General features: G+C 49.9%; 1 protein-coding gene across 1 annotated transcript in view; it reads right to left on the bottom strand.

Moving 5' to 3' along the window:
* PAPSS2 (3'-phosphoadenosine 5'-phosphosulfate synthase 2) overlaps positions 1-12,965 on the bottom strand; it is a 36,180-nt gene that overhangs the window by 9,267 nt on the left and 13,948 nt on the right. Inside the window, exons 2-9 of the mRNA XM_063164091.1 lie at positions 9,638-9,742; positions 7,979-8,214; positions 6,965-7,103; positions 6,587-6,705; positions 6,354-6,467; positions 5,638-5,749; positions 3,966-3,986; positions 42-247 (exon numbers count right to left, since the gene is read on the bottom strand). Of these exons, the coding sequence (XP_063020161.1) occupies positions 42-247; positions 3,966-3,986; positions 5,638-5,689 (279 nt within the window). The 5' untranslated portion in view covers positions 5,690-5,749; positions 6,354-6,467; positions 6,587-6,705; ... (1 more) ...; positions 7,979-8,214; positions 9,638-9,742. The remainder of the gene's footprint in view (positions 1-41; positions 248-3,965; positions 3,987-5,637; positions 5,750-6,353; positions 6,468-6,586; positions 6,706-6,964; positions 7,104-7,978; positions 8,215-9,637; positions 9,743-12,965) is intronic.

Below are 12,965 nucleotides of genomic sequence, written 5' to 3'. Positions count from 1 at the left end.
CTTCTGCATGCCCCGGGCAGGTTTCAGGGCTGAGGACCCACCTGGATGTGTGGGTGCCGGGGGCAGGTGGTGCCCCAGACGCGGGCGCAGCGCTCCTCCTTCCTGTGCGCGAAGAACTCGGGGCGGCGCAGCACGGCCACGCGGCGGCCCTGGAAGCTGAGCGCCAGCGCCTCGCTGCCCTCCAGCCGCTGCTTGTCCTCTGCTGACAGGGGCAGCACGATGGGCACGCTCAGGTTCACCACTCCATCTGCACAGACACACAGAGAGAGAAGGTTCAGCACCCTGCAGCTGCTGTGTGTGTCCTGCACTGACAGGGGCAGCACGATGGGCACGCTCAGGTTCACCACTCCATCTGCACAGAGACACAGAGAGAGAGGGTTCAGCACCCTGCAGCTGCTGTGTGTCCTGCACTGACAATGGGCACGCTCAGGTTCACCACTCCATCTGCACAGACACACAGAGGGCTCAGCACCCTGCAGTTGCTGTGTGTGTCCTGCACTGACAGGGGCAGCACGATGGGCACGCTCAGGTTCACCACTCCATCTGCACAGACACAGAGAGAGAGAGGGTTCAGCACCCTGCAGCTGCTGTGTGTGTCCTGCACTGACAGGGGCAGCACGATGGGCACGCTCAGGTTCACCACTCCATCTGCACAGACACAGAGAGAGAGAGGGTTCAGCACCCTGCAGCTGCTGTGTGTGTCCTGCACTGACAGCGGCAGCACGATGGGCACACTCAGGTTCACCACTCCATCTGCCCAGAGACACAGAGATAGAGGGGCTCAGCATCCTGCAGCTGCTGTGTGTCCTGCACTGACAATGGGCACGCTCAGGTTCACCACTCCATCTGCCCAGAGACACAGAGGGGCTCAGCACCCTGCAGTCTGCAATGTTGTGCAAGGGTCCCATGGTGTGCAGAAGCCTAAAGATAGGAAATGCCAAGTCATGGTGAATGGGCTAGAAAGACCCTTTTCTGCCTTTTGGAACCCCTGTTTATCTCTCTGTAACCCTATAGGTCACTTTCCTTTAACCCTTGCCACTGGACCACTTCTGATCCCCCTGTACCCTGTATAAAGGGCTGGTTTAGCCCAGTTCTGGTAGAAGAGCTGTCACTGGAACCCTTCTCAGAAGATCCAATAAAGACATCACTGTGGAACTCCAAACAGCCTTCTCCTCTCTCTCCTCATGTCTGCCTGCCTGGGCACCTAGCAAGCTGAAGGGCTGAAATCACAATGAGCTGATAATCACTAAAGAGCTGATCTCACTTAAGCTTGCTAAGGTTGCCTGTGGCTGAGAACTGCTTGGGAACTCAGACATTCTGTCCTGGAGAGGACTGAGCTATCCAGGCCCTTCAGCCTGCTGGGGACACCCTGAACCAAGCAAAGGCTGGTGCTTGTCCTCTGCTGACAGGGGCAGCATGATGGGCACGCTCAGGTTCACCACACCATCTGCCCAGAGACACAGAAAAGGGCTCAGCACCCTGCAGCCACTATATGTCCTGTAGGATGTCCTGGCGTGGCTTTATGGTCTGAATTGTATCCCCTGTTTAGCCCAGAAATAGGTTTTGCACCTTTAAGATTTGTTCTGACAGCCAAAGGAGGAGAGAAGGAGCGTGGAGTTTGTTATCACAAACTGTGCTTGCTCCCTGCATCCTTCTCCTTGACTGTGTTACAGTATTTGCTGGGAATGTCCCAGGTATCATTCATGATGAATGATGAATCTGCCTCCATGTTCTTACAAGGCAATTTATTCCTTTAGGGTACTATATTATATTAAATAATTCTATACTCTACTAAAGAATACAGAAAAGATACTTACTAAATGCTGAAAAGCTAATAATGAAAACTCACTACTCTCTCCAGAGTCCTGACACAACTGGCAAAAGAGTGAAAACAACTCATACCAGAATCCAATCACCTGTGCTAAACAATCTCCAAACACATTCCACATGAGCACAACACAAGAGAAGCAAATGAGATAAGAATTGTTTTCCTTTTTCTCTGAGGCTTCTCAGCTTCCCAGGAGAAAATCCTGGGCAAAGGGATTTTATCAGAGAATGTGAGTGCCACAACTGTGGTGTCTGCAGCACAGACAGACAGCAGGACAGAGCTCTGCTTTGCTTTTAGTTAGTTTCTAGCTAACTGAGGCAGAAAATTTCACTGGACTGTGGTTTTCCTTTTCTTGGAACTGTTTGAACCTGCTCTGGACTGAACACCCAGAAGAGAACCAGCAGCTCCACCTGTGGCCCACCAGGCTGGGCCTGGGGCATGGCATTTCCAGCACCAGAGGGACTGATAAGGGACTGATAAAGGACTGATAAGAGACTGAGTGAGCCAAGCCACAGCCCACAGAAAGGACTTTCTGAGTTTGCCATCTCTTCAGAACAGTGAGAGGTTCTATTGTTTAATATTGATAATTTTTTGTGCTGCTGAATGCTTTGCCTGCTAAATAAACAGGGTTTTTTTGCACTTTTCTCCAAGGAAATATTTTCCTGAACCAGCTGGGGGAGGAGCTGCTTGAATTTGCTTTTTAGAGGAACCCCTTTGGAGGCTTTCTCCCAAATTTGCCCTAAACCAGGACACAGGGACACCAGCAGCACCATGGGGATGCTCACAACCCTTGAAGGGGAGGGTTGAACACCCTCCTGCATGGACAAGAATTGTAAGCAGCCCTGGGAGCACAGGAAACAGAGGTTTTCATGGAAAATCAGTCATTGCAGCAGTTTCCTCTGCACTGCTAATAAATGGTGATGTTAGCAGAATATAAAAGCTCTTATCTAAGGGCCAGAGGCAGCTCCAGGATACCTGGAGCATTTCATTAGTTCCTGCACTCTCCCTTGCCCTGGTTCTTCTTTGTTAGCTGCTTGTGAAGGTGAAAAATTTAAATGTGCTGGCAAAATGCAACCCTGGATAAATTGAAAAATTTCCATGTGCTTGGAAAATGCCTTCTCCTCCAGGGGAACCACCTCTGTGGGGATGGCCCCAGGCTGGTGTTCCCTGGAGCCCCCCATGCCCTGCACACCTCCTGGGCTGCCTCTCCCACCATACTCAGTTTTAATTTGTTTTTTTTTTTCTTGTTTGGGCTTTTTCCTGGCTCTCTCTATATTGCTACTCCTCCTCCTTTACATCTCTGCACTGCCCATTTTTAATCTGTTTTCTGTGTAAGTCTGTAAGTGCACAGCTAGTTTCTAATTTCAGTGTTGTCCCTCAATAGCTTGAAATCATGTTGGTTTTAACCCAACCCTCCAAATTTCCCAGTGTTCCACTGAGGTCCTCCTTGGATATTTGGATATTAACAATATTCCAGTGTTAATACAGGAGAATCAGTCTCTTTGATGGGTTTCCAGTCACAAACAAATCACTGATTCAATTCATTCTGATCTGACTGAAATCAGGACCCTTGAGAGTCTTAATTTGATGATTTTGGCTATGATATAGATTTTTACTTTAATTTTTATGAAAATATTTGCATTTACTTTAAATTCATGACTGGCTATCATTCATCTGCCAGGCAGCAATTTCAATGAATAATCATAATTATATTCACATGGGATCCAATCAATATCAACTTCATACATTTAAATCATATTAATAATGATCAGTCAATGAAGCCAGCACAGGAAAAAAAAATTAAAGCTGCATTATGAAACCAACAAATGGTGCTGAAAGTGAAGATCTTCAGGCTCCATTTCCAAATGCAGGATGGAGAGGTAACAAAAGATCACTCCAGTGCAGGTAATTACAAAATTACACAACTGGGATCTTTGTGCAGACTGGTCCCTGGGACATGGGGTGTGTCAGAGTTGCCTGGATCATAAATGGGCCATGGCTGTAATAATTTCATAGTAATTTATAAAATTCAAGGGTTTGTGGGGTTTTTTTTTTTGGTAAATCTCAAAAAATTATAGTCAAAAAGAATCTCAGTTGAGGTAATTTGTGCAGAGCCTGAGAACAGTTCCATACATACCAGCTCCCAAGCGCCTCTTTCCTGGGAGAACACAAACATAATTAAGATAATTAACACTCAGGGGCATGTCACAGAAACCATTTCAAGACTCAAAGCACTTAAAAGCTCCTGCTGGCGTGGCCATGGTCCTACCACAGCCTCACACTGAGTGTGATCCAGCACCTCCAGTGTCACTGTCACCCCTCCTGGCAGTGTCACAGGCTGGTGGTGCATTGCTGCAGGTCCCTCCCCTTCCTGGGGGCCCTACACAAAGCACACCACCCACCTGCTGGGGCATCCAGGAGGGATTTGAGCTTGAACAAGTGTCCCCAGAAACCCACAGGAGCTGCCCAGACCATCAGCCAGCCCAGGGCACGATGGCTCTGGGAAGCAGAGCAGGCTCAAGCCTCTGCTGGGCAGTGCCACACCAGTGAGATGGAGCCCTGCACCACTTCCCAAAGCTTCTCCAGGAGCAGCTGGTGCTCTCTCTCCCACTCAGGTGTCACTGTGAGCACACTGATGCTGAGTTTGGAGAGCCCTGTGGAGACAGGATCTCCAGAGGCTGCTGCCCTCTGCTACACAGAGCTCATCCCCTGCAAAGCTGCTCTCTCTCCTGGCCTTCATCCCTGCTCCCCACAAACCCTGCTCATCCCCTGCTCCTCCACAAACCCTGAGCACCTGCCCACAGAGCTCAGAGATGTGCTCAGGGGTGTTGGCAGGTTTGGGGGGCCACCCCAAAACCAGATCCACTCTGGGATGAGCCTGAGCACAAAGTACAGGGTTCTGGAGCTACGTGGCCATCCCAGGGCACTCTGCGACCTCCCCAGGCACAAGAGCAGCTCAAAGAGCACAGAGGAGGCTCTGATAACAGGGACATGTGCTCCTGAGTGCTGTTTGCACACTGGGCAGGAGGTGAAAGGCTATGGTGTGTCTGGGAGCAGGGCCCCCACTCACAGACACTCCCACAGTGCAATGTGTGCAGGCCTGAGCTTTGCCTCTGTGCCCAAATCTCAGCAACAGCAGCAAATCTCTGCCCTGTGGGACCACAGGATCATCTAGAAGGCATGCAAGGCTCAAAGGGGCTTGCTCACCTTTGCAGAGATCACTGCCAGCTCTACAAACCCCAGTGTGAGCACCCATGTGTAGGTGAAGTCCCAGCAACAGCATCCACAGCTGAGAAACGGGGTAGAAACATCTGTGCCCCAGTCCCAGCTGTGGATGGGCATCACCTGAGCCCTCTTTGCCTCTTCCAGGGATGAAGCACCTCTAGCAGGCTGCTAATGCAGAGATAAATCAGATTTACTCCAAGCTAACATAAATCAGATTTACTCCAAGCACCTCTAGCAGGCTGCTAATGCATAGATAAATCAGATTAGCTCCCCTGAAGAAGCAGGGAAATGGGGTGGGGGGCAAATCCAGCCTCTGCTCCTGTTTCCAATGAGCAGCTGCCTTCTCCTCCCACCTCCAGCTGAGCCTGGCAGCCTCCCTGCTTCCTTGGCCTTGGGTGTGCATCTCTATTTACACCCTGGTCCAGCCAAGCTCCACAAGAGCCCCACAACCACTGCTGGAAGGTTTGAGCAGCACCACAAGAGATGTCAGAGCTGTGAGCCAGGGCTGTGCCCACAGCAGGGTGACCTGGCCACCCCCAGGAGCGTGCCACAAGGCAGGACAGGAGGACACAGGGGATCCATACCGTTGAGCAGGGTGTCAAAGTGCAGCACTTGCAGGTACTCTGCCTCCCTCATGAATCCTGTCAGAGGAGTGGCCCAGCCTTCGCTCAGCACCTGCACCCACTGCAGATCCAGCTGCAAAACAAACCCAAAGGGGTCACACTCCTGTCACACTCAGAGGTTGCTTTTCCTTCCCTTCTGCTGAAACAGCATTTTCATTTTGTTTTGCTTCAAATACAGGATGTTCATAAGGGGAGAAAGACACAGTAGATTGTAGCTTGGGGCTTTTAAAGCCAGACTCACACAGTTTCACAGCACAACTTAGAATCCCAGACTGGTTTGGGTTGGAAGGGACCTGAAAGGCCATCCAGTGTCACCCCTGCCATGGACAGGGACACTTCCCACTGTCCCAGGCTGCTCCAAGCCCCATCCAGCACTGCCAGGGATCCAGGGGCAGCCACAGCTGCTCTGGGCACCCTGTGCCAGGGCCCCTCAATATCCCACCAAACCCTGCCCCTCTGGCAGCTTGAACTTGTGGGGCTGTATGAACACAGCAGAGGAGACTGACACCCTGCAGCACACATGGCAGAAAATGGCTGAGGGTCAGGATCCCACCTCAGCTCACCATAAACCACAGCCACAAAAAGTCAGGGCCATCAGGAGAACAGAGGCCCCTCTGGCAACATCCCCCTGGAAGCTTCCACAGCTAAATAGTGTCAGAAGCTGTGTGTGACAATACCTTAGTGATCTCCAGTGCTGGCAGCTTCTCTGCCTCAGCCCTGACACTGCTGAGTTTATCCTCAGGCACAAAGAGCTCCAGAACATCCTTGACTGAGCCCTGGGGCACGATGTTCTGAAAGACAGAGGCAGGCAGCACTTGTAACACGCTGTTTTTAAGGGGAACACCAAAAAGGCAGTGTCCCAAAGCTGGCTTCCAAAGCTGCCAGTGATGGTGACACAAAAGTGACCCACCTGTGCCTGCAGGAGCTCCACGACCTGCTGGATGCACTCAGACACTGATGTAACATTTGTTTTCAGCACCAGCTCGGGAGCTTCGGGTTTCTCGTACTCGGAGTCAATGCCCGTGAATCCTACGGACAATTAACCCCAAATTAAATTTGTTTAATAGAATAATCAGTGCCTTAGAGACAAGAACACCGTACAAACAACCAGGAGGCATTCAACCATGCTGGGTACAAGTGACACTTGTGACAGTAAGATTAGGGGAACAGGATCCTTTTGTGCACTACAAAGGGCCTTTAGACACCCAGCCCTATTATGGCACTGCCAGGACAAGGCATCCAAAGCTTTGGAAAGCAAAAGGCAAAATAAGATCTCATTCCTCCATACCTTTGATCTCTCCAGCTCTTGCCTTTTTGTACAGGCCCTTCACATCTCTGCTTTCACAAATATTTAGAGGAGCATCTACAAAGATTTCAAAGAAAGGAAGTCCAGCTGCCTCGTGAATTTTTCGTGCATTTCGACGATCCTGTTAGAAGAAAGATAGGAAAAATCCGAATTGCAGCAAAAACACCTCCCTGGATTTTCACACAAGTAAATTCATCTTTCTTATAGATTTATTCAATGTACACTAGTTCTAATAAGGTTTTTCATCTCACTTCCCTCCTTTTCTTTAAAGATACTTTAAAAAATTTTGTAAAAATCTACATCATCAATCTGTTTTCATCTTTTCTCATGCAAAACCTCAAGACTTTTTCGTTAGGCAAGACAGCAGAACTTTAGATTGTGAATAATTATCTGCCCTATGTGAAAATGATCAGACCTGATGATCTCAGAGGTCTTTTCCAATCAGTGATTCCTTGATTCTATGAAAAAAGGAACTGCTTGCATCACCCTGATAACAGCAGCTACGGAAGTGAAAATTGCAGTCAAATCTTCCAAAAAAACAGTGATAGGTCTAGGACAGGCTGCTGCTTCTGTGACTCTTTTCTGAGGAGTTAATAGCAAGGATATCTTAAACTCCTCTTAGTTTTTCATCAGTGTGCAACACTGAATTTATCCAGCAAGTCTGCCACCCTCCAAACACTGACCGCGCACAGTTGTGCGTTGGTGGCGTTCTACAAAGCATTTGTGCATTTACCTCTGTGCTGCTTCTGTGACTCCTTCCTACCTCTCAGGAGTTAATAGCAAGGAGATCTTAAACTCATCTTAGATTTCCATCAATGTGCAGCACTGAATTTATCCAGCGAGGCCGCTGCCCTCCAAACGCCGACCGCGCGCAGTTGTGCCAGCAGTGTTCTACCAAGCATTTGTGCATTTAGGAAACCCCCTGCACAAACCATCCTCATCATGTGAGGTGAAGCTGAGAAGAGAGCAGGATGCTTGGGATCCTCACACCCTTACCTTGGTGAAGGGGGAGATGAAGCTGGTGATGCAGACGAGCCCCGCGTCGGCGAAGAGCCGCGCCACCTCGGCGATGCGCCGGATGTTCTCCTCGCGGTCCTGGGCCGAGAAGCCCAGGTTCTTGTTCAAGCCGTGCCTCACGTTGTCACCATCCAGGGAGTAGCAGGGGATGCCATGAGCCACCAGGTACTCCTCCAGAGCAAAGCCAATGGTTGTCTTGCCAGCTCCAGAAAGGCCTGGGGGAGGCAGAAGAGTGAAGGGTCAGGTTTGAGGTCAAGAGAGTGAAATACAAGTGACACCAGTGGCCAAACTCCTTCTGTCTGAAGCTCCCTACCTCATTCCCTCCTAAAGGAAGTTGGATTTGTCCTCCACAAATGAAGGATGAACCTTCATACATGGACCTTCACCTTTTCAACCCTTATTATTGGAGGGGTGGCATTAATGCCCTGAGAAAAGCATCTACAGCCCAGCCTCTGCAGGGGTCTAACCCAGCAGTGCCTCTTGCCAGGCCGTGCTGGAACACAGAGGTTCCAGAAACCAGGGGAGGTTTGAAAGGATGCTGCTTCCTCCAGGTCTCTCCTCATCTTCCTCCTCCTCCCCCTGCTCCCACTGTCAAGAGCCAGCTGCTCTCCCATTCTGAACCCAAGGAGAGGCTCTTGCTGCAACCACGTGGAGTGGGAGAGGCTCTGGCAGCAAAGGGCCCCCATCACCTCCTTCTCTAGGAGTGTATTTCAAAGAATAACCATCAGCCAGGTGAGCTCAAATCTTCCAGACACAAGATTTTTGAGTAATACTCAGAAAAGGAAGGAAATTGCCTTGGGTTGGGCTTTTGGCTTCAGAAACTATATAAAAGCAGATTGGGCACTTCAGAATTGAGGAGGAGAACAGAACAGAAATGTGCTTTAATCCAGCATCTACAAATTAAGGTGACAGGAAGGCAAATCAGAATGGCTTTACAAATCCTTCCAAGCATGTCCTTTAACATCCTCCAGCAGCCAAAGAAAATGCCAATATTTAACAAGCAAAGGAACAACTGGACAACTGGCAAAAGACAGACTTGTCTAAATATTAGAAATGGGAATGCAATTGTCCTTTCTGGCAGCCCCTAATCCCAAACAACGAGTTTAATACTTCAAGACAGAAGAGAAGGGCAACAAAACAAATGTAAGGGATTGCTTCCAGTGTGACTCTGTGGCTGGGAGTGTTTGTTCTCCAGACAAGGTGACTGCCTCGTGCTGCCTCAAACCCAACCCAGCAGACCTGCATGTCCCAATGAACTTCCCAGCACTCCTGAATGAAAACATCTGCTTTCGCACAACCCCGGCTACGTTCCACTGTCAAAGCCTGGCTGGAGTGGAGCCAAGGCTTCTCAGCTACACACTTGGGAACAACAAGTGCTACCCGAGGGCCTCTGACATGTTCAAAGGAGCCTGAGAGCAGCTGGGAAATCCATAAAAACATTGGTTTCTGGGCAGCAGCTGCCAGGGAGAACATCTTGCTGCGCCAGCACCGCGTGGCTGCCTTTCCCACGTGGGGTTTGTTTTGCAATTCGCGGCTCGCAGGGAGCGCTGACGTTTCCTGCAGGTCCCAAATCCCCACCTGGCAGCCACACTGGCACAGGTGAGGCCAGGCTTGCATTTCACAGCCTGACAGAAATACCTGTGAGCCAGACTGTGCAGCCTCGGAATCCTCCCCTGGTGCCGACCACTTGTCCTCTCTTACTCTGCTGACGTGGTGGGCTTGGTAAACCACGTTGGTGGACCCCTGAGAAAACAGAGCACACAAAGCACCTCTGTTACCTTGGCTGCTCTCTCCTTGGGTGAAAGGAAATGTCTGCTGGGACAAACAGATGGCAGAGAAATGCAAATCCATCAATGAGGTAGCATGGTGTGGTGGTTCACACGGTGAACTCCGGTGCTTTGGTGTGAGTTGGATTTCTGTCTCAGCAGCACAGATTCATTTTTTGGAGGCTCTCTGCCTCTGCCCAGGGTGTTTCTGCTGGTGATGCCTTCGTGCCAGCAGGGAGAAGGTGACTCTGCCAGGTGACTGATCCCCTGCAGGCAGGCAGGACACAGAGCCTGGGCAGGGACACCTCCCTGCCTTCTCGACAGTTTCAAACACAGACAGCCTCAGCTATTATTTTAATCAGGCTTGCAAACAAGGTGCTAATTTACTGGCTGTGTAACACAAGAACTGCAGCAGGAGCAGCCCTGAGCTGGGCACACGTGGAATGGGAGGCAGAAGAAACACCCCTGATGTGTCCTGTGCATTCCCAAGCAAACAAGGCACCAGCACTGAGCCAGAGGCCTGAATTTTGGTGCTTCCTAATTCTGTGCTTCCAACCTTGCTGACCACAGAGTCTCTGCAGGGCTGCAGGTGAAACAGCCTGGCTCCAGCAACAGCACCTCCACATGAAATATCACAAGACCTTGTTCATGTGAGGATGGTGTTCCCAACTCCCAAGGGAAAGAACGAGGAGGAACAAGGATATTAATATATCCTGGATACATATGAGGAGGGGAGGGGAGGGGAGGGGAGGGGAGGGAGGGGAGGGAGGGAGGGAAGGGAAGGGAAGGGAAGGGAAGGGAAGGGAAGGGAAGGGAAGGGAAAGGAAGGGAAGGGAAGGGAAGGAAGGGAAGGGAAGGGAGGGAAGGGAAGGGAAGGGAGGGAAGAAGAGAAGAGAAGAGAAGAGAAGAGAAGAGAAGAGAAGAGAAGAGAGAGAGAGAGAAGAGAAGAGAAGAGAAGAGAAGAGAAGAGAAGAGAAGAGAAGAGAAGAGAAGAGAAGAGAAGAGAAGAGAGAAGAGAAGAGAGAAGAGAAGAGAAGAGAAGAGAAGAGAAGAGAAGAGAAGAGAAGAGAAGAGAAGAGAAGAGAAGAGAAGAGAAGAGAAGCAACATGGAGACCTCACAGAACTTTCCAGTATCTGAGGGTGCCTATGGGAAGCTGCAAGGGGACTGTTCATCAGAGTGACAGGACAAGGGGAATGGGTTCAGACTGAAATTGAGGTTAGTTGTACAGAAGAAATCCTTCCCTGTGAGGCTGGGAGGGGTGCTCAGAGCAGCTGTGGCTGCCCCTGCATCCCTGGCAGTGCCCAAGGCCAGGCTGGACAGGGCTTGGGAGCAGCCTGGGATGGTGGAAGGTGTCCCTAGCCCATGGCAGGTGGTGGAACTGGATGGTTTTAAAGTCCCTTCCAACACAAACCAGTCTGTGTTCCTATAAAAAACCCAAAACATCTCTAGACCTGCCCCAGAAAAGGTGAGTGAATGCTCCACATCCTCTGACTCAGAGAATAAAATAACTCAAGACTTGGTTTCTGTGGTTTGTTCTGTTTTGTTGCTTTTTGTGGGCTTTTTTCGTGGGGGGTTGTCAAAAGTTTGACCATTTTGAGCTCTCAGAGGCGAGACAGCAGCACCATGGATGAATTTTCTCCCATCCCCAGGAGTTCAGGCTGTGTCCCACAGGAGATGAGCCATGATAATGTCTGTAGGTCAGGAAGATGCAGGATCTGGCACATTCCTACATGGCTGATGTAAGGAGATTGTTCTAAGTACAGGGTGCTGTGCCATAAAGCTGCCCTGGGTGAGCATCTCAGAGCTGTTATTTTGCACACTGGCACCTTTGGGAGCTTGGCAAAGCAGCACTGAGGGCAATTCTGCAATTCAGCAGCACTGTCACACCTCTCCCACCTGCTGGGAGCTCCAGATGGTACCAAACCCCTCAGGTTTTCCTGCTCTCTTTGAACTTCCCAGGAAACTCTTCCCAACCCTGAGCAACTGGATGGCTGGGCTGGGAGCTTGATTAGCTGGGAATGGGAAAGACCAACTTCCACCTCATCATCCACCAGCTAGAAATGGTTTGGGAAGCCAGAGCTGTGGTGGAGAGGAGTAGAGGCACCAGGAAAACTGAGCATTAATGGCCTGACAGCAAATCTTGGAGAGATTTTGCCTGGGAACAGCATTTCCTGCAAGATGGATGGGAGGCAGAGAGAAGCAGTGGAGGGGTTTAATCAGATGCAGGGCTGTCCTGCTGATTTGATTCTTGGGGTTTTAACCCTGTCACTACTGCAAATCAAACATATTTAAGTAGATAATTCAATCATCATCAGGTGATGGGCCCTAAAGCAGAGACAATTTAGGACACTAAGCATGTCATGGAATAGTCTGGGTCAAGGGAATGAGGTTTGGGAGAAGAACTTCTGATTTGTAATTCAGCCCCAAACAAGGCAATAAATGTCCCAGCAGGGCTGTGCATGCCCTGCCAGACAGATGGTTAAAGATGACACTGCCACACTCTCCCCATTCCTTGGAATTCTGCTCTTTGGCCCTGTCTGGATGAGCTCAGTGCTCAGCCCACCCTGCCTTACCTCATCCAGGAAATGAGAAAAAAGCAAACACATCACTCCAAACCTTGGGCTGAGGCTGCAGCAGACCAAGAAACCAAACCCTGTTTTTGGTCTCCCTTCCTACTGAAACCCTCCATGAGGCTGGCAAACAGGGGGACACTGAGATCTTTAGGATCAGCCTTGACTGAGCTGCCTGTCAAGGGTTGTTGGGATTTTTAGCTTGTCACAGTAACCCCGAGGAAAGTTGGAAAGTCTCTTTTCCCAGCCCAGCACTCGAAGGAGTCAGAACTCTTCAGTTCTTGGTCTCCAGGTTGTTTATTGTTCCTTATCTATAAAATCTTTTCTCCTGTCCTGCTGAGGTCTGTCCAGCTGGACAGTCCAAGCACTCTGCCTGCCCTCAGGGCAGTGTTATGTCTTTACACTAAAAACTATGTGTACAATATTTACAATTACTTCCCAATACCCATCACCTATGTTAGACTGTGAGCTTCTACTCCAAACCAACCCAAAAGTGCCAACATCACAGCAGAAGATGGAGGCCAAGAAGGAGAAAGGCTGGACACACCCAGATCCCTCCATCTTGCCCCCCAAAAAACCCCAAAATCTACTTTTTCACCCCGTGATAAATTCACTGTCATTCTACTTAA

The sequence above is a fragment of the Melospiza melodia genome, chromosome 9 (assembly GCF_035770615.1).
Source record: "Melospiza melodia melodia isolate bMelMel2 chromosome 9, bMelMel2.pri, whole genome shotgun sequence".
In the NCBI taxonomy this organism is placed as follows: Eukaryota; Metazoa; Chordata; class Aves; order Passeriformes; family Passerellidae; genus Melospiza; species Melospiza melodia.
The sequence above is the reverse complement of the archived record's forward strand: the minus strand, read 5'-3'. Positions and strand labels throughout refer to the sequence as shown.